At 45.6% G+C, this 21,551-nt stretch overlaps 1 protein-coding gene across 1 annotated transcript in view; it reads left to right on the forward strand.

Moving 5' to 3' along the window:
• Nucleotides 1-21,551, forward strand: part of LOC110524786 (complement factor H) — a 30,698-nt gene that overhangs the window by 8,660 nt on the left and 487 nt on the right. The window contains exons 3-14 of the mRNA XM_036979080.1: nucleotides 710-883; nucleotides 1,547-1,555; nucleotides 1,722-1,907; nucleotides 2,190-2,391; nucleotides 2,877-2,932; nucleotides 6,339-6,479; nucleotides 7,342-7,524; nucleotides 7,902-8,007; nucleotides 19,061-19,137; nucleotides 20,436-20,627; nucleotides 20,761-20,952; nucleotides 21,159-21,341. Of these exons, the coding sequence (XP_036834975.1) occupies nucleotides 710-883; nucleotides 1,547-1,555; nucleotides 1,722-1,907; nucleotides 2,190-2,391; nucleotides 2,877-2,932; nucleotides 6,339-6,479; nucleotides 7,342-7,524; nucleotides 7,902-8,007; nucleotides 19,061-19,137; nucleotides 20,436-20,627; nucleotides 20,761-20,952; nucleotides 21,159-21,341 (1,701 nt within the window). The remainder of the gene's footprint in view (nucleotides 1-709; nucleotides 884-1,546; nucleotides 1,556-1,721; nucleotides 1,908-2,189; nucleotides 2,392-2,876; nucleotides 2,933-6,338; nucleotides 6,480-7,341; nucleotides 7,525-7,901; nucleotides 8,008-19,060; nucleotides 19,138-20,435; nucleotides 20,628-20,760; nucleotides 20,953-21,158; nucleotides 21,342-21,551) is intronic.

Consider the following 21,551-nt stretch of genomic DNA (forward strand, 5'->3'; position numbering starts at 1 on the left):
GCTTTGTAACTATGGGGTATTGTGTGTAGATTGATGAGGGAATAAAAAAAAATTATTACATTTTAGAATAAGGCTGTAACTTAACAAAATACGGAAAAGGTCAAGGGGTCTGAATACTTTCAGAATGTAGTGTACAAAAATGTGATTGAAAAACTGCTTGTGGCTCTCAATGCAATACAATCATTATATTTTGTTGTGCTCTGCTGAGATTTATTTTTATTTGATCTTTATTTTTACTTGGTTAGTCAGTTAAGAACAAATTCTTATTTTCAATGACGGCCTAGGAACGGTGGGTTAACTGCCTCTCTCAGGGGCAGAACAACAGATTTTTACCTTGTCAGCTCGGGGATTCAATCTTGCAACATTTCGGTTACTAGTCCAACGCTCTCGGCTATGCTGCCGCCCCAAATTGTGAGAACACATCACATCCGGAGGACACTTTGATTAAATTCTGATCTGAGTAATTGTTTGATGTTATTATAATGTATTTTTTTACTTCCATTCGAACAACTTAAGTCTATATTTTGCTTGCCTGACTATTTTGATTTTCACTTGTCCCGTACAAGCTTTAATGTCGAACCTTGCAATTGGATTGATATTTCCACACAGAGTAACACATTACACTGTTTTTACAAGATGTGGTGGAAATGGAGGAGCCAAAAGAGTGTATGGAGGAGGGTATTTGTCCATGTCTGTGCTTCACTTGCAGATTACTGTAGTAAACCTGAGGGTGCAGACACCAGAATGCTGCTGATTCCTGACCGAGAGAGATATGAAAATGGGGACAAAATAGATTATGGATGCCTTAGCGGCCCAAACAAAGGCTCAAGAGGAAAAGCAACTTGCAAGAACGGAGAGTGGAGTAAGACAATCGAGTGTCAAGGTAAGTCTGTAGGACTGTATTTTAAAGTACAGAAAGTACCAGGTATTTACATGAACATATGTTAATTAGACAATTATAACCTATTAATAATTGATTCATTTGAAGGTAGTTACCAGAAAAAAAATCTTCACATTTTAACATTTAATCAGGCAAGTCAGTTAAGAACAAATTCTTATTTAAAATGACGGCCTACCGGGGAACAGTGGGTTAACTGCCTTGTTCAGGGGCAGGATGACAGATTGCTTTGGGATTCGATCCAGCAACCTTTCAGTTAGTGGCCCAATGCGCTAACCACTAGAATAATTAGCCCATTGCTAGAGGTGATGACACAGCAGTCTAATTACTGTATTTGGAGGGCACTTCCACCACCCAAAGTCTTTTTATAGTAATCATTATCACAAGAACTGTGTGATGTTTCCTGTGATTCTACTGTAATAGATTGAAATCAATATGTTTGAGTATTCCATTATTTTGGATCAGTCCCCCACTCTTCAGTGCTCCCTGGGGGCTGGAACTCTGTAGGCAAACATTAACTTTGGGATAGACACTGTTTATTTATGTTCTACTCCTTCCATTTTTACTGCATCTACCATTTGATCAACATGAAATCATCTCTGACTCTGCTGTGTCTGGTGGTATGGGTGAATGTGGATGCTTCATCAGCTCAGACTGGTAAGGATGTGTTTTCCTTCACTTTCTCACATGCTTGTAGTGATCACAATGGAATGAACATACAAACGTCTGTATCGGTCCACTAATACAGGCAGCAATGGCCAGGACCATCCCTGAATACAGGACTAGTAAAGTTACTTTTATAACCACACCCATGTCTTCCTAGAGCCCAAGGATTTCTGTGGACCACCTCCACATCTCATGAACGGAGACACAAACGGCGGTACCAGAGAACGCTACAGAAATGGAGAATCAGTTCAATATGTCTGCCAGAAATACTACATCCTTGATCCCCCTTCAGCGTACAAGACGTGTCATGACGGGATCTGGACACGACCGATAACCTGTCTGAGTAAGTTCTCTATAAAATAACATTGGCCCAAAGTCTCGCTTGCCAACTCCCCTTTAACGATCGGAATGGAATGGAATTCAAGTTCAATTGATTATTATTTTAAAATGCATCTGGAATAAAAAAGGTAACTGTTGAACCATGCTCCTGAGGCATTGACAAGTGATATTCCTCAAGGATCTAGGGGTATAGGGATGGCATTTATTAAAATGACAAACAACTAAATATCTTTGGCCCTTGAAGGACACGTTCCACACTGATTCCTGTACCATCTTCTCATTTCAGAACCCTGCACTGTGGATGAAGAGCTGATGAACACACAGAACATCCAATTTAAATATCCTCCGGAAGATCAAACTAAAGTCTATGCCACACATGGGGATCTTATAACTTTTAAGTGTACTGGGCATAGTAGACTGAGCCCAGTTAGTGTTGATTTTCGTCAGCAGTGTATAAACGGGGTCATGAACTTGCCTTATTGCCAATAGTGGCTTCGTCTTACGCAAAGAGATGGCCACTGGATTGTTGGGCAAACATGTCAATGAATAACCCCTGTCAATAGTTTGCTCAAAATATTTTCAGATTCATTGTCTGAATAAATGTATGGTATTTCATGATTGTCCAACATGAAATAAAGTGCTGCTGGTTCATATTTACTCATCTACTCCTGATAATTTTAATTGTTCCATGGAATAAAATTATCACACACACACAACCAAGCTTTCTAACGTTAGTGGTGTGGGAATGAAATTCTCAAAGTTCACTATAAAGATTCATAACGTATTGTTTTACAATATCTTAGCAACCAGACAAATGTTTATGTGATGTTCAACTGCATCATCATCACATAGTGCCTTGATGACGTGTTCCTTCCTGTTGTTTGCATCCTGATCATTTAAGCAGAAATATTGTCCTTCAATTCTCATATGCAAGAAAACGTTTAATGTCATGTTTTATGTATGGTTCGTCAAGTTGGCTGGCTAATATGGGGCTAAGGAGAGCCATGGCAGTACAGACATACTCCCAAGGTGCAGAAATAGATTGTGTCCCTCCCCTTTTGCCCCTATAAAACATGGCTTGACGGGAAAAGGAGGCACTGGCTTGCTGGAACAAACATTAGCCATGTCAATAGACAGTGAACAAGGTTTATGTACCGTAAGGGTTATGTTAGTCCAGGTTTTGTGATTGGATAATGACAAAATGTTTCAATGGATCTTATCCACATTCTAACTACAGTATGTGATACCTGTACCACTCAATGCTTATTTAGCTCTTAATTTAAGCACATCAGATTACTGTAGAAATGTCTCTATCTCATGTAGCTGAACAATAGTGGAAGACCGAGAACACAAGTTATTTATTCTGATATCTAAGGTTTATGCTGAACAATAGTGGAAGACTGAGCAAAAGTTAAAAGTTAAAAGTTATTTATTCTGATATCTAATATAGTGGTCTTAAAAATACTACAAATTAAAATCATTCAAATTAAAATGAGTTGTTTTCTGACTTATTATTAATAGACTGAACCAACACAGTTCCCACATTGGGTATTTTCACAAGAACTGTTCTTTAAAAAAATAAAAAATAAATTTAAGGGTTGGATCAGCTTAATATTGCGGAAAGATTGCTGCTTTCATCAATATAATAGTCTGCATCATTTCCAATCCAACACATAATTTTGGGGTAAATATATATATCCATATACAGTGGGGAGAACAAGTATTTGATACACTGCCGATTTTGCTGGTTTTCCTACTTACAAAGCATGTCGAGGTCTGTAATTTTTATCATAGGTACACTTCAACTGAGAGAAACGGAATCTAAAACAAAAATCCAGAAAATCACATTGTATGATTTTTAACTAATTAATTTGCATTTTATTGCATGACATAAGTATTTGATCACCTACCAACCAGTAAGAATTCCAGCTCTCACAAACCTGGTAGTTTTTCTTTAAGAATCCCTCCTGTTCTCCACTCATTACCTGTATGAACTGCACTTGTTTGAACTCGTTACCTGTATAAAAGACACCTGTCCACACACTCAATCAAACAGACTCCAACCTCTCCACAATGGCCAAGACCAGAGAGCTGTGTAAGGACATCAGGGATAAAATTATAGACCTGCACAAGGCTGGGATGGGCTATTTATTTTACTTGGCAAGTCAGTTAAGAACAAATTCTTATTTTCAATGACAGCCTAGGAACGGTGGGTTAACTGCCTGTTCAGGGGCAGAATGACAGATTTGTACCTTGTCAGCTCGGGGATTTGAACTTGCAACCTTCGGGTTACTAGTCCAACACTCTAACCACTAGGCTACCCTGCCGCCCTTACAGGACAATAGGCAGGCAGCTTGGTGAGAACGCAACAACTGTTGGCGCAATTACTAGAAAATGGAAGAAGTTCAAGATGACGGTCAATCACCCTCGGTCTGGGGCTCCATGCAAGATCTCACCTCGTGGGGCATCAATGATCATGAGGAAGGTGAGGGATCAACCCAGAACTACATGGCAGGACCTGGTCAATGACCTGGTCAATGACCTGAAGAGAGCTGGGACCACAGTCTCAAAGAAAACCATTAGTAACACACTACGCCGTCATGGATTAAAATCCTGCAGCGCACGCAAGGTCCCCCTGCACAAGCCAGCGCATGTCCAGGCCCATCTGAAGTTTGCCAATGACCATCTGGATGATCCAGAGGAGGAATGGGAGAAGGTCATGTGGTCTGATGAGACAAAAATAGAGCTTTTTGGTCTAAACTCCACTCGCCGTGTTTGGAGAAAGAAGAAGGATGAGTGCAACCCCAAGAACACCATCCCAACCGTGAAGCATGGAGGTGGAAACATCATTCTTTGGGGATGCTTTTCTGCAAAGGGGACAGGATGACTGCACTGTATTGAGGGGAGGATGGATGGGGCCATGTGTCGTGACATCTTGGCCAACAACCTCCTTCCCTCAGTAAGAGCATTGAAGATGGGATGTGGCTGGATCTTCCAGCATGACAACAACCCGAAACACACAGCCAGGGCAACTAAGGAGTGGCTCCGTAAGAAGCATCTCAAGGTCCTGGAGTGGCCTAGCCAGTCTCCAGACCTGAATTCAATAGAAAATCTTTGGAGGGAGCTGAAAGTCCGTATTGCCCAGTGACAGCCCCGAAACCTGAAGGATCTGGAGAAGGTCTGTATGGAGGAGTGGGCCAAAATCCCTGCTGCATTATGTGCAAACCTGGTCAAGAACTACAGGAAACGTATGATCTCTGTAATTGCAAACAAAGGTTTCTGTACCAAATATTAAGTTATGCTTTTCTGATGTATCAAATACTTATGTCATGCAATAAAATGCAAATTAATTAGTTAAAAATCATACAATGTGATTTTCTGGATTTTTGCAAAATCGGCAGTGTATCAAATACTTGTTCTGCCCACTGTACATGTACACAACCAAGCTTTCTAACGTTAGTGTTGCAGGAATGAATTTCTCAAAGTTCAATATAAAGACACATAAAGGATTTTTTTACAATTTCTTAGCAACCATTTTATAAATATTTTTATTTATAAAAAAACTTATGTGATGTTCAACTGCATCATCATCACATATTCCCTTGATGACGTGTTCCTTCCTGTTGGTGGCATCCTGATCATTTAAGCAGGAATATTGTCCTTCAATTCTCATATGCAAGAAAACTTTTAATGTCATGTTTTATGTATGGTTCGTCAAGTTGGCTGGCTAATTTGGGGCTAAGTTGAGCCATGGCAGTACAGACATACTCCCAAGGTGCAGAAATAGATTGTGTCCCTCCCCTTTTGCCCCTATAAAACATGGCTTGACGGGAAAAGGAGGCACTGGCTTGCTGGAACAAACATTAGCCATGTCAATAGACAGTGAACAAGGTTTATGAAAGGGTTATGTTAGTCCAGGTTTTGTGATTGGATAATGACAAAATGTTTCAATAGATCTTATTCACATTCTAACTACAGTATGTGATACCTGCACCACTCAATGCTTATTCAGCTCTTAATTTAAGCACATCAGATTACTGTAGAAATGTCTCTATCTCATGTAGCTGAACAATAGTGGAAGACCGAGAACACAAGTTATTTATTCTGATATCTAAGGTTTATGCTGAACAATAGTGGAAGACTGAGCAAAAGTTAAAAGTTAAAAGTTATTTATTCTGATATCTAATATAGTGGTCTTAAAAATACTACAAATTAAAATCATTCAAATTAAAATGAGTTGTTTTCTGACTTATTATTAATAGACTGAACCAACACAGTTCCCACATTGGGTATTTTCACAAGAACTGTGTTTTTAACGCAGTGAAGGTTTGATTCAATTCCATGTATTGGAGTTTTCCAGTATTTTGCGTCAGTCCCCCTGGACAGTGGTTCTCTTCAGTGCTCCCTGGGGGCTGGAACTCTGTAGACAAACATTAACTTTGGGATAGACACTGTTTATTTATGTTCTACTCCTTCCATTTTTACTGCATCTACCATTTGATCAACATGAAATCATCTCTGACTCTACTCTGTCTGGTGGTATGGGTGAATGTGGATGCTTCATCAGCTCAGACTGGTAAGGATGTGTTTTCCTTCACTTTCTCACATGCTTGCAGTGCCCACATTGTGTTAGTATTCACCAGTTGCTCTGTAAGACTCTGACTAGACAAAGTGAGTAAACATAATTGATGTACTCACGTTTCTTATTATAGCCAATAATTTAGCTCATTGTCAATATATAAGTCGGTGAAATGACAATTAACCAGCAGAAAATCTTGCAGACATAAGCGTGATTTCTCATTCAGGGGGAAATGTCTTGTCCGTGGGGGGGGGGGGGGGGGGGGGGGGGGGGGGGGCTTTGTCAGTCTGCTAATACAGGTGGCAATGGCCAGGATCAGGAAGAGTAAAATGCCAAAGCACTAATTTTGTGTAGAAAAAGTATACTGCATGTTTTTACATGTTTCAGGGGGTGCTGCAGTACCCTCATCACCCTTAGTTCCACACTGCCAATTTTGCAGAATGTGCCTTTAAAAGGTTTTAATGCTCGTCTCCAACTCATGTGTAAGACCAATTCATCTTTAACATATTCCACTGCAGATGAATCTCATAATTTCTAATAATATCCATCATGATTTAATGTTGTATTGATACAGTTCCGATAATGTCACAGCACTGAAACATATTTATGCTAAACTACTGTAATAGAGCTGTGTGATGATCAGTGCTTGGAATGTGAAGGTTCTATCTGCTAAAAGAAGATTCTGAGATAATTGGTTTTAAAACTCCAAACCCTCATCGGTTTGAATGGTGTCAGCAAATTAGAGTACTATATAGGTAGAGAACACTGAACAGAACAAGGCTGTGTCAATAACAACATAGAACTTTGTAGTGCCAAGCTCTCTGTTTGTCTAAAGGTTTTTCCTCTGCTCCTCTGTCAGTGTGCAGTGGACCTCTTCCAAATGTGCCCGATGCCAGGGTCACTGAGGAAAGCATCAAAAATGAGTACAAAGAGGACGACATTGTCCTTTTTTCCTGCAACTTTGGCTTTGTGCCAGCAGGCAGAATAAGTTATCAGTGTAAGAAGAATAAGTGGGTGGCGGTCCGTCAGGGGAAATGCAAGCGTGAGTATTTCTTTCAATGTTATAGATTCAATATTGTTGTTATACATTTGACATTTTAGTCATTTAAGCACACGTTCCTATCCAGAGCGACTTATTGTTCGTGCATTTATTTTAAAGGGATAGTTTGGGATTTTGTCAATGAGGGGAAGTAGATGATGGGCCTCACTGTCAAAATCCCAAACTATCCCTTTAAGATAGCTAAGTGAGACAGCCACATTAAGTATGTTCATTTTTCCTCAACAAAATAGCTATAGTAGTAGTTATGATTAGCATAAGCCCATAATAGCTTAGTTAAACACTCTAAAAGATCTGTTAACATATCACTTTCTTACAAACTGTATCATGATCTTGTTTTCCTGCGGTTTCCTGACATCTAGCTAAACCATGTGAGCTCCCTGATGAAACTGCCAATGGCCACTACAGCATCCACGTTGGAAATGACTTTGTCTTTGGAGCCACTATCAAATACACTTGCAATGACGGGCAAGTTTTTTTTTAAAGATTGAATTTCATTATTATTTATGATAAATGTTTCAAATAATAGCCCCCACCCCAATAGCTCTCTGTCCTTCCAATCCAGCCTGCATAGTATGGGGCTGAATCCAGCCTGTCTAGTATGGGGCTGAATCCAGCCTGTCTAGTATGGGGTTGAAACCAGTATGTCTAGTTTGGGGCTGATTCCAGCCTGTCTAGTATGGACTTAATACAGACTGTCTAGTACAGCTCTGAATCCAGGCCATTTATTATGGGCCTGGATCCAGCCTGCCTGGTATGGGGCTGAATCCAGCCTGTCTAGTATAGCTCTGAATCCAGCCCGTCTAATATGGGGCTGAATCCAGCCTGTCTAGTATGGGGTTGAATCCAGCCTGTCTTAAATGGGGCTGAATCCAGCCTGTCTAGTATGGGGCTGAATCCAGCCTGTCAAGTATTGGGCTGAATCTAGCCTGTCTAGTATGGGGATGAATTATTCCTGCCTTCTATGGGGCTGAATCCAGCCTGCCTAGTATGGGTTGAATCCATTCTGCCTAGTATGGGGCTGAATCCAGCCTGTCTAGTATGTGGCTGAATCCAGCCTGTCTAGTATTGGGCTGAATCCATCCTCTCTAGTGTGGGGCTGAATCCATCCTGTCTAGTTTGGGGCTAAATCCAGCCTGTCTAGTATGGGGCTGAATCCGTTCTGTCTAGTATGGGCTGAATCCAGCAATTCTAGTATGGGACAAATCCAGCCTGTCTAGTGTGGGGTTGAATCCAACCTGTCTCGTATGGGGTTAAATCCAGCCTGCCTAGTATGGGGTTGAATCCAGCCTGTCAAGTATGGGGCTGAATTCAGCCTGTCTAGTATGGGGTTGAATCCAGCCTGTCAAGTATGGGGCTGAATCCAGCCTGTCAAGTATGGGGCTGAATACAGCCCATCTAGTATGGGGCAGAATCCAGCCTGTCTAGTATGGGGTTGAATCCAGCCTGTCAAGTATGGGGCTGAATCCAGCCTGTCAAGTATGGGGCTGAATCCAGCCCGTCTAGTATGGGGCAGAATCCAGCCTGCCTAGTATGGGCTTGAATCCACCCTGTCTAGTTTGGGGATGAATTATCCCTGCCTTCTACGGGGCTGAATCCAGCCTGTCTAGTATGGGGCTGAATCCAGCCTGCCTACTATGCGGCTGATGCCAGCCTGCCTAGTATGGGGCTGAATCCAGCCCATCTGGTCTGGAGCTGAATCCAGCCTGCCTTGTATAGGGCTGAATCCAGCATGTCTTGTTTGAGGCTGAATCCAGCCTGTCTTATATGAGGCTGAATCCAGCGTTTCTAGTATGGGGATGAATCCAGCCTGTCTAGTATAGGAATGAATCCAGCCTGTCTTGTTTGAGGCTGAATCCAGCCTGTCTTGTATGAGGCTGAATCCAGCGTTTCTAGTATGGGGATGAATCCAGCATGTCTAGTATGGGGCTGAATCCAGCCTGTCTAGTATGGGGTTGAATCCAGCCTCTTAAATGGGATGAATCCAGCGTTTCTAGTATGGGGCTGAATCCAGCCTGTCTAGTATGGGGTTGAATCCAGCCTGTCTAGTATAGTGCTGAATCCAGCCTGTCTAGTATGGGGATGAATCCAGCCTGTCTAGTATGGGGTTGAATCCAGCCTGTCTTAAATGGGCTGAATCCAGCCTGTCTAGTATGGGGATGAATCCAGCCTGTCTTGTTTGAGGCTGAATCCAGCCTGTCTTGTATGAGGCTGAATCCAACGTTTCTAGTATGGGGATGAATCCAGCCTGTCTAGTATGGGGCTGAATCCAGCCTGTCTAGTAATGGGGATGAATCCAGCCTGTCTAGTATGGGGTTGAATCCAGCCTGTCTAGTATGGGGATGAATCCAGCCTGTCTTGTTTGAGGCTGAATCCAGCCTGTCTTGTATGAGGCTGAATCCAACGTTTCTAGTATGGGGATGAATCCAGCCTGTCTAGTATGGGGCTGAATCCAGCCTGTCTAGTATGGGGATGAATCCAGCCTGTCTAGTATGGGGTTGATTCCAGCCTCTTAAATGGGATGAATCCAGCGTTTCTAGTATGGGGCTGAATCCAGCCTGTCTAGTATGGGGTTGAATCCAGCCTGTCTAGTATGGGGTTGAATCCAGCCTGTCTAGTATGGAGCTGAATCCAGCCTGTCTAGTATGGGGTTGAATCCAGCCTGTCTAGTATGGGGATGAATCCAGCCTGTCTAGTATGGGGTTGATTCCAGCCTCTTAAATGGGATGAATCCAGCGTTTCTAGTATGGGGCTGAATCCAGCGTTTCTAGTATGGTGATGAATCCAGCCTGTCTAGTATGGGGATGAATCCAGCCTGTCTAGTATGGGGATGAATCCAGCCTGTCTAGTATGGGGTTGAATCCAGCCCATCTAGTATGGGGTTGAATCCAGCCCATCTAGTACGGGGTTGAATCTAGCCTGTCTAGTATGGGGCTGAATCCAGCCTGTCCAGTATAGTGCTGAATCCAGCCTGTCTAGTATGGGGATGAATCCAGCCTGTCTAGTATGGGGTTGAATCCAGCCTCTTAAATGGGATGAATCCAGCATGTCTAGTATGGGGCTGAATCCAGCCTGTCTAGTATGGGGCTGAATCCAGCCCATCTAGTATAGGGTTGAATCCAGCCCATCTAGTATAGTGCTGAATCCAGCCTTTCTTGTATGGGGCTGAATCCAGCCTGTCCAGTATGGGGTTGAATCCAGCCTGTCTAGTATGGGGCTGAATCCAGCCTGTCTATTATGGGGATGAATCCAGCCTGTCTAGTATGGGGTTGAATCCAGCCTCTTAAATGGGATGAATCCAGCATGTCTAGTATGGGGCCAAATCCAGCCTGTCTAGTATGGGGATGAATCCAGCCTGTCCAGTATAGGGCTGAATCCAGCCTCTTAAATGGGATGAATCCAGCGTTTCTAGTATGGGGCTGAATCCAGCCTGTCTAGTATGGGGTTGAATCCAGCCTCTTAAATGGGATGAATCCAGCGTTTCTAGTATGGGGCTGAATCCAGCCTGTCTAGTACGGGGTTGAATCTAGCCTGTCTAGTATGGGGCTGAATCCAGCCTGTCCATTATGGGGTTGAATCCAGCCTGTCTAGTATGGGGCTGAATCCAGCCTGTCTAGTATGGGGTTGAATCCAGCCTCTTAAATGGGATGAATCCAGCATGTCTAGTATGGGGCTGAATCCAGCCTGTCTAGTATGGGGATGAATCCAGCCTGTCCAGTATAGGGCTGAATCCAGCCTCTTAAATGGGATGAATCCAGCGTTTCTAGTATGGGGCTGAATCCAGCCTGTCTAGTATGGGGTTGAATCCAGCCTCTTAAATGGGATGAATCCAGCGTTTCTAGTATGGGGCTGAATCCAGCCTGTCTAGTATGGGGTTGAATCCAGCCTGTCTAGTATGGGGATGAATCCAGCCTGTCTAGTATGGGGATGAATCCAGCGTTTCTAGTATGGGGCTGAATCCAGCCTGTCTAGTATGGGGCTGAATCCAGCCTGTCTAGTACGGGGTTGAATCCAGCACATCTAGTATAGTGCTGAATCCAGCCTGTCTAGTATGGGGATGAATCCAGCCTGTCTAGTATGGGGCTGAATCCAGCCTGTCTAGTATGGGGATGAATCCAGCGTTTCTAGTATGGGGCTGAATCCAGCCTGTCTAGTATAGGGTTGAATCCTGCCCGTCTAGTATGGGGCTGAATCCAGCCCGTCTAGTATGGGGCTGAATCCAGCCTGTCCAGTATAGGGCTGAATCCAGCCTTTCTTGTATGGGGCTGAATCCAGCCTGTCTAGTATAGTGCTGAATCCAGCCTTTCTTGTATGGGGCTGAATCCAGCCTGTCCAGTATAGGGCTGAATCCAGCCTGTCCAGTATAGTGCTGAATCAATCTTGTCTAGTATGGTGCTGAATCCAGCCTGTCCAGTATAGGGCTGAATCCAGCCTGTCCAGTATAGGGCTGAATCAATCTTGTCTAGTATGGGGCTGAATCCAGCCTGCCGAGTATGGTGCTGAATCCGTTCTGTCTAGTATGGGCTGAATCCAGCCTGCCGAGTATGGGGCTGAATCCAGCCTGCCTAGTATGGTGCTGAATCCGTTCTGTCTAGTATGGGCTGAATCCAGCCTGTCTTAAATGGACTGAATACAGCCTGCCTAGTATGGGGTTGAATCCAGCCTGTCAAGTATGGGGCTGAATCCAGGCTGTCTAGTATGGGGTTAAATCCAGCCTGCCTAGTATGGGGCCAAATCCAGCCGGTCTAGTATGGGGTTAAATCCAGCCTGCCTAGTATGGGGCCAAATCCAGCCTGTCTAGTATGGGGTTAAATCCAGCCTGCCTAGTATGGGGCCGAATCCAGCCTGTCTAGTCTGGGGCTGAATCCAGCCTGTCTAGTATGGGGCTGAATCCAGCCTGTCTAGTATGGGGCTGAATCCAGCATGCCTAGTATGGGGCTGAATCCAGCCTGTCTAGTATGGGGCTGAATCCAGCCTGTCTAGTATGGGGCTGAATCCAGCATGCCTAGTATAGGGTTGAATCCAGCCTGTCTAGTATGGGGCTGAATCCAGCCTGTCTAGTATGGGGCTGAATCCAGCCTGTCTAGTATGGGGCTGAATCCAGCCTGCCTAGTATGGGGCTGAATCCAGCCTGTCTAGTATGGGGATGAATCCAGCCCGTCTAGTACGGGGTTGAATCCAGCCCATCTAGTATAGGGTTGAATCCAGCCCGTCTAGTACGGGGTTGAATCTAGCCTGCCTAGTATAGTGCTGAATCCAGCCTTTCTTGTATGGGGCTGAATCCAGCCTGTCCAGTATAGGGCTGAATCCAGCCTGTCCAGTATAGGGCTGAATCCAGCCTGTCCAGTATAGTGCTGAATCAATCTTGTCTAGTATGGGGCTGAATCCAGCCTGCCTAGTATGGTGCTGAATCCGTTCTGTCTAGTATGGGCTGAATCCAGCCTGCCGAGTATGGGGCTGAATCCAGCCTGCCTAGTATGGGGCCAAATCCAGCCGCTCTAGTATGGGGTTAAATCCAGCCTGCCTAGTATGGGGAAAAATCCAGCCTGTCTAGTATGGGGTTAAATCCAGTCTGCCTAGTATGGTGCCGAATCCAGCCTGTCTAGTCTGGGGCTGAATCCAGCCTGTCTAGTATGGGGCTGAATCCAACCTGTCTAGTATGGGGCTGAATCCAGCCTGTCTAGTATGGGGATGAATCCAGCATGCCTAGTATGGGGCTGAATCCAACCTGTCTAGTATGGGGCTGAATCCAGCCTGTCTAGTATGGGGCTGAATCCAGCATGCCTAGTATGGGGCTGAATCCAGCCTGTCTAGTATGGGGCTGAATCCAGCCTGTCTAGTATGGGGCTGAATCCAGCATGCCTAGTATAGGGTTGAATCCAGCCTGTCTAGTATGGGGCTGAATCCAGCCTGTCTAGTATGGGGCTGAATCCAGCCTGTCTAGTATGGGGCTGAATCCAGCCTGCCTAGTATGGGGCTGAATCCAGCCTGTCTAGTATGGGGATGAATCCAGCCCGTCTAGTACGGGGTTGAATCCAGCCCATCTAGTATAGGGTTGAATCCAGCCCGTCTAGTACGGGGTTGAATCTAGCCTGCCCAGTATAGTGCTGAATCCAGCCTTTCTTGTATGGGGCTGAATCCAGCCTGTCCAGTATAGGGCTGAATCCAGCCTGTCCAGTATAGGGCTGAATCCAGCCTGTCCAGTATAGTGCTGAATCAATCTTGTCTAGTATGGGGCTGAATCCAGCCTGCCGAGTGTGGTGCTGAATCCGTTCTGTCTAGTATGGGCTGAATCCAGCCTGCCGAGTATGGGGCTGAATCCAGCCTGCCTAGTATGGTGCTGAATCCGTTCTGTCTAGTATGGGCTGAATCCAGCCTGTCTTAAATGGACTGAATACAGCCTGCCTAGTATGGGGTTGAATCCCGCCTGTCAAGTATGGGGCTGAATCCAGCCCGTCTAGTATGGGGCTGAATCCAGGCTGTCTAGTATGGGGTTAAATCCAGCCTGCCTAGTATGGGGCCAAATCCAGCCGGTCTAGTATGGGGTTAAATCCAGCCTGCCTAGTATGGGGCCAAATCCAGCCTGTCTAGTATGGGGTTAAATCCAGCCTGCCTAGTATGGGGCCGAATCCAGCCTGTCTAGTCTGGCGCTGAATCCAGCCTGTCTAGTATGGGGCTGAATCCAGCCTGTCTAGTATGGGGCTGAATCCAGCCTGTCTAGTATGGGGCTGAATCCAGCATGCCTAGTATGGGGCTGAATCCAGCCTGTCTAGTATGGGGCTGAATCCAGCCTGTCTAGTATGGGGCTGAATCCAGCGTTTCTAGTATGGGGCTGAATCCAGCCTGTCTAGTATGGGGTTGAATCCAGCCTCTTAAATGGGATGAATCCAGCGTTTCTAGTATGGGGCTGAATCCAGCCTGTCTAGTATGGGGTTGAATCCAGCCTCTTAAATGGGATGAATCCAGCGTTTCTAGTACGGGGTTGAATCTAGCCTGTCTAGTATGGGGCTGAATCCAGCCTGTCCAGTATGGGGTTGAATCCAGCCTGTCTAGTATGGGGTTGAATCCAGCCTGTCTAGTATGGGGATGAATCCAGCCTGTCTAGTATGGGGTTGAATCCAGCCTCTTAAATGGGATGAATCCAGCATGTCTAGTATGGGGCTGAATCCAGCCTGTCTAGTATGGGGATGAATCCAGCCTGTCCAGTATAGGGCTGAATCCAGCCTCTTAAATGGGATGAATCCAGCGTTTATAGTATGTTTCTGAATCCAGCCTGTCTAGTATGGGGTTGAATCCAGCCTCTTAAATGGGATGAATCCAGCGTTTCTAGTATGGGGCCAAATCCAGCCTGTCTAGTATGGGGTTAAATCCAGCCTGCCTAGTATGGGGCCGAATCCAGCCTGTCTAGTCTGGGGCTGAATCCAGCCTGTCTAGTATGGGGCTGAATCCAGCCTGTCTAGTATGGGGCTGAATCCAGCATGCCTAGTATGGGGCTGAATCCAGCCTGTCTAGTATGGGGCTGAATCCAGCCTGTCTAGTATGGGGCTGAATCCAGCATGCCTAGTATAGGGTTGAATCCAGCCTGTCTAGTATGGGGCTGAATCCAGCCTGTCTAGTATGGGGCTGAATCCAGCCTGTCTAGTATGGGGCTGAATCCAGCCTGTCTAGTATGGGGATGAATCCAGCCCGTCTAGTACGGGGTTGAATCCAGCCCATCTAGTATAGGGTTGAATCCAGCCCGTCTAGTACGGGGTTGAATCTAGCCTGCCTAGTATAGTGCTGAATCCAGCCTTTCTTGTATGGGGCTGAATCCAGCCTGTCCAGTATAGGGCTGAATCCAGCCTGTCCAGTATAGGGCTGAATCCAGCCTGTCCAGTATAGTGCTGAATCAATCTTGTCTAGTATGGGGCTGAATCCAGCCTGCCGACTATGGTGCTGAATCCGTTCTGTCTAGTATGGGCTGAATCCAGCCTGCCGAGTATGGGGCTGAATCCGTTCTGTCTAGTATGGGCTGAATCCAGCCTGTCTTAAATGGACTGAATACAGCCTGCCTAATATGGGGTTGAATCCAGCCTGTCAAGTATGGGGCTGAATCCAGCCCGTCTAGTATGGGGCTGAATCCAGGCTGTCTAGTATGGGGTTAAATCCAGCCTGCCTAGTATGGGGCCAAATCCAGCCGGTCTAGTATGGGGTTAAATCCAGCCTGCCTAGTATGGGGCCAAATCCAGCCTGTCTAGTATGGGGTTAAATCCAGCCTGCCTAGTATGGGGCCGAATCCAGCCTGTCTTGTCTGGGGCTGAATCCAGCCTGTCTAGTATGGGGTTAAATCCAGCCTGCCTAGTATGGGTCTGAATCCAGCCTGTCTTGTCTGGGGCTGAATCCAGCCTGCATTGTATGGGGCTGAATACAGACTGTCTTGTATGAGGCTGAATCCAGCCTGTCTAGTATGGGGTTAAATCCAGCCTGCCTAGTATGGGGCTGAATCCAGCCTGTCTAGTATGGGGTTGAATCCAGCACGTCTAGTATGGGGTTGAATCCAGCCTGTCTAGTATTGGGCTGATTCCAGCCTGTCCAGTATGGTTCTGAATCCAGCCTGTCTTGTATGATGCTGAATCCAGCCTGTCTAGTATGGGGCTGAATCCAGCATGCCTAGTATAGGGTTGAATCCAGCCTGTCTAGTATGGGGCTGAATCCAGCCTGTCTAGTATGGGGCTGAATCCAGCCTGTCTAGTATGGGGCTGAATCCAGCCTGCCTAGTATGGGGCTGAATCCAGCCTGTCTAGTATGGGGATGAATCCAGCCCGTCTAGTACGGGGTTGAATCCAGCCCATCTAGTATAGGGTTGAATCCAGCCCGTCTAGTACGGGGTTGAATCTAGCCTGCCCAGTATAGTGCTGAATCCAGCCTTTCTTGTATGGGGCTGAATCCAGCCTGTCCAGTATAGGGCTGAATCCAGCCTGTCCAGTATAGGGCTGAATCCAGCCTGTCCAGTATAGTGCTGAATCAATCTTGTCTAGTATGGGGCTGAATCCAGCCTGCCGAGTGTGGTGCTGAATCCGTTCTGTCTAGTATGGGCTGAATCCAGCCTGCCGAGTATGGGGCTGAATCCAGCCTGCCTAGTATGGTGCTGAATCCGTTCTGTCTAGTATGGGCTGAATCCAGCCTGTCTTAAATGGACTGAATACAGCCTGCCTAGTATGGGGTTGAATCCCGCCTGTCAAGTATGGGGCTGAATCCAGCCCGTCTAGTATGGGGCTGAATCCAGGCTGTCTAGTATGGGGTTAAATCCAGCCTGCCTAGTATGGGGCCAAATCCAGCCGGTCTAGTATGGGGTTAAATCCAGCCTGCCTAGTATGGGGCCAAATCCAGCCTGTCTAGTATGGGGTTAAATCCAGCCTGCCTAGTATGGGGCCGAATCCAGCCTGTCTAGTCTGGCGCTGAATCCAGCCTGTCTAGTATGGGGCTGAATCCAGCCTGTCTAGTATGGGGCTGAATCCAGCATGCCTAGTATGGGGCTGAATCCAGCCTGTCTAGTATGGGGCTATATCCAGCCTGTCTAGTATGGGGCTGAATCCAGCGTTTCTAGTATGGGGCTGAATCCAGCCTGTCTAGTATGGGGTTGAATCCAGCCTCTTAAATGGGATGAATCCAGCGTTTCTAGTATGGGGCTGAATCCAGCCTGTCTAGTATGGGGTTGAATCCAGCCTCTTAAATGGGATGAATCCAGCGTTTCTAGTACGGGGTTGAATCTAGCCTGTCTAGTATGGGGCTGAATCCAGCCTGTCCAGTATGGGGTTGAATCCAGCCTGTCTAGTATGGGGTTGAATCCAGCCTGTCTAGTATGGGGTTGAATCCAGCCTCTTAAATGGGATGAATCCAGCATGTCTAGTATGGGGCTGAATCCAGCCTGTCTAGTATGGGGATGAATCCAGCCTGTCCAGTATAGGGCTGAATCCAGCCTCTTAAATGGGATGAATCCAGCGTTTATAGTATGTTTCTGAATCCAGCCGGTCTAGTATGGGGTTAAATCCAGCCTGCCTAGTATGGGGCCAAATCCAGCCTGTCTAGTATGGGGTTAAATCCAGCCTGCCTAGTATGGGGCCGAATCCAGCCTGTCTAGTCTGGGGCTGAATCCAGCCTGTCTAGTATGGGGCTGAATCCAGCCTGTCTAGTATGGGGCTGAATCCAGCATGCCTAGTATGGGGCTGAATCCAGCCTGTCTAGTATGGGGCTGAATCCAGCCTGTCTAGTATGGGGCTGAATCCAGCATGCCTAGTATAGGGTTGAATCCAGCCTGTCTAGTATGGGGCTGAATCCAGCCTGTCTAGTATGGGGCTGAATCCAGCCTGTCTAGTATGGGGCTGAATCCAGCCTGTCTAGTATGGGGATGAATCCAGCCCGTCTAGTACGGGGTTGAATCCAGCCCATCTAGTATAGGGTTGAATCCAGCCCGTCTAGTACGGGGTTGAATCTAGCCTGCCTAGTATAGTGCTGAATCCAGCCTTTCTTGTATGGGGCTGAATCCAGCCTGTCCAGTATAGGGCTGAATCCAGCCTGTCCAGTATAGGGCTGAATCCAGCCTGTCCAGTATAGTGCTGAATCAATCTTGTCTAGTATGGGGCTGAATCCAGCCTGCCGACTATGGTGCTGAATCCGTTCTGTCTAGTATGGGCTGAATCCAGCCTGCCGAGTATGGGGCTGAATCCGTTCTGTCTAGTATGGGCTGAATCCAGCCTGTCTTAAATGGACTGAATACAGCCTGCCTAATATGGGGTTGAATCCAGCCTGTCAAGTATGGGGCTGAATCCAGCCCGTCTAGTATGGGGCTGAATCCAGGCTGTCTAGTATGGGGTTAAATCCAGCCTGCCTAGTATGGGGCCAAATCCAGCCGGTCTAGTATGGGGTTAAATCCAGCCTGCCTAGTATGGGGCCAAATCCAGCCTGCCTAGTATGGGGCCGAATCCAGCCTGTCTTGTCTGGGGCTGAATCCAGCCTGTCTAGTATGGGGTTAAATCCAGCCTGCCTAGTATGGGTCTGAATCCAGCCTGTCTTGTCTGGGGCTGAATCCAGCCTGCATTGTATGGGGCTGAATCCAGACTGTCTTGTATGAGGCTGAATCCAGCCTGTCTAGTATGGGGTTAAATCCAGCCTGCCTAGTATGGGGCTGAATCCAGCCTGTCTAGTATGGGGTTGAATCCAGCCCGTCTAGTATGGGGTTGAATCCAGCCTGTCTAGTATTGGGCTGATTCCAGCCTGTCCAGTATGGTTCTGAATCCAGCCTGTCTTGTATGATGCTGAATCCAGCCTGTCTAGTATGGGGTTGAATTCAGGCTGTCTAGTATGGGGCTGAATTCAGGCTGTCTAGTATGGGGCTGAATACAGGCTGTCTAGTATGGGGCTGAATTCAGGCTGTCTAGTATGGGATTGAATACAGCCCATCTAGTATGGGGTTGAATTTAGAACATGGCTAATAAGGTCACAGACATCATAATAGCACCTAATCACGTAATTATGTCTGTAGTTATCAGATGGTGAGCAAAATGGACATCAGAACCTGTATGGTGGCAGGATGGAGCAACCACCTGCCCATATGTGAAGGTAACCATGTATTCAATTTATTTTAATTTTTTTTTTATTTTACCTTTATTTAACCAGGTAGGCAAGTTGAGAACAAGTTCTCATTTACAATTGCGACCTGGCCAAGATAAAGCAAAGCAGTTTGACAGATACAACAACACAGAGTTACACATGGAGTAAAACAAACATACAGTCAATAATAAAGTATAAACAAGTCTATATACAATGTGAGCAAATGAGGTGAGAAAGGGCAAAAAGGCCATGGTGGCAAGGTAAATACAATATAGCAAGTAAAACACTGGAATGGTAGTTTTGCAATGGAAGAATGTGCAAAGTAGAAATAAAAATAATGGGGTGCAAAGGAGCAAAATAAATAAATAAATGAAATACAGTTGGGAAAGAGGTAGTTGATAGGGCTAAATTATAGGTGGGCTATGTACAGGTGCAGTAATCTGTGAGCTGCTCTGACAGTTGGTGCTTGAAGCTAGTGAGGGAGATAAGTGTTTCCAGTTTCAGAGATTTTTGTAGTTCGTTCCAGTCATTGGCAGCAGAGAACTGGAAAGAGAGGCGGCCAAAGAAAGAATTGGTTTTGGGGGTGACTAGAGAGATATACCTGCTGGAGCGTGTGCTACAGGTGGGAGATGCTATGGTGACCAGCGAGCTGAGATAAGGGGGGACTTTACCTATCAGGGTCTTGTAGATGACATGGAGCCAGTGGGTTTGGCGACGAGTATGAAGCGAGGGCCAGCCAACGAGAGCGTACAGGTCGCAATGGTGGGTAGTATATGGGGCTTTGGTGACAAAACGGATTGCACTGTGATAGACTGCATCCAATTTGTTGAGTAGGGTATTGGAGGCTATTTTGTAAATTACATCGCCAAAGTCGAGGATTGGTAGGATGGTCAGTGAATATTATAAACTGGGTAGTTTGGCTCCTGGATGCTGATTGGCTTAAGGCCGTGGTATATAATACCGTTTACCATGGGTATGACCCCCCAAAAAACATTTCACTGTTCGAACGTTGTAACCAGTTTTTAATTGCAAAAAGGCACCTTGGGGGTTTTTGGTATATTATGGCCAATATACCACTGCTAATAGCTGTATCCAGGCACGCCGTGCTACATTGAGTCTAGGAACAGCCCTTAGCCGTGGTAAGTTAGCAATATTTATTGGCCATTTTTCTCAGGACTTATTGCTTAATTATAGTAAATACAGCATAACACCTTACTTACTTCTTACAATGCACATTACACTGTAACTCAGAGGGTTCATGAAGTTATAGACTGTACAACACCCTGCAATATGATCTTTCTCCGTAGTGGTGAGTTGTGTCCCCGAGGCTACAGATGGACGGGTGGTTGTGAGCGGTCTGCCAGATGATGATGGTGTTATACAGTACGGTCATGAGCTCAAGTTCAGCTGCCCCAACCCAGCACACCATCTGAAGGGAAACCCACAGGTAGTGTGTGCCGCGGGGGGGATGTGGAACAACCATTTCCCAACCTGTGAAGGTAAACATTTCACTTTAGCCAAAACTAAGCAAATCATTTTATCGACAACATGTACCTTCAGACGTTGCATCAGGTGTGCAAATGTTCAATACAGCAATTTAGTGATTTTTCTATTTTTTTCCCTCCATAATAGATGTAACTTGTGAAGCTGCAGAGAAGATTAAGAATGTGAACGTGATAGGAATTCCCCAAAACAACAATACCATGAAGTATGGACACAGGCTACAGTTTGAGTGCAGCAACTCTAAACACGTTCTGAAGGGGGAATCAGAGGTCGTCTGCTCAACCAATGGACAGTGGAGTCACTCCTTTCCAATTTGTGAAGGTAAATTGTATTTTTATTGATTTAACACATTGGGAAATGGAACAATCAAGTTTTGTTTAAAGTAGATTTACAATTATCTCCAATTCACAAAAAATGTAGCAAAAAAGGATTTTAGAAAAGTTCTGGAATACTATTCTTGCTGGGACAATAGCAGATTGGTACATTTCATCACTAGTATTTATCTGATGTCACCCATGTCTTCCTAGAGCCCAAGGATTTCTGTGGACCACCTCCACATCTCATGAACGGAGACACAAAGGGCGGTAGAGAAAGTTACAGAAGCGGAGAATCAGTTCAATATATGTGCCAGAAATACTACATCCTTGAACCCCCTTCAGCGTACAAGACGTGTCATGACGGGATCTGGACACGACCGATAACCTGTCTGAGTAAGTTCTCTATAAAATAACATTGGCCCAGTTCCTACTCAATCGCTTGCAAACTCCCCTTTAACAATCAGAATGGATGAATTCCAGGAATGGAATTCAAGATCAATGGATTAATTACTAATTAAAAATGCATTCTGAGTTGAAAAGTAACTGTTGAACCATGCTCCTGAGGCATTGACAAGTGACATTCCTCAAGGATCTATGGGTATA

This window comes from Oncorhynchus mykiss, chromosome 5, assembly GCF_013265735.2.
Source record: "Oncorhynchus mykiss isolate Arlee chromosome 5, USDA_OmykA_1.1, whole genome shotgun sequence".
Taxonomy (NCBI): Eukaryota; Metazoa; Chordata; class Actinopteri; order Salmoniformes; family Salmonidae; genus Oncorhynchus; species Oncorhynchus mykiss.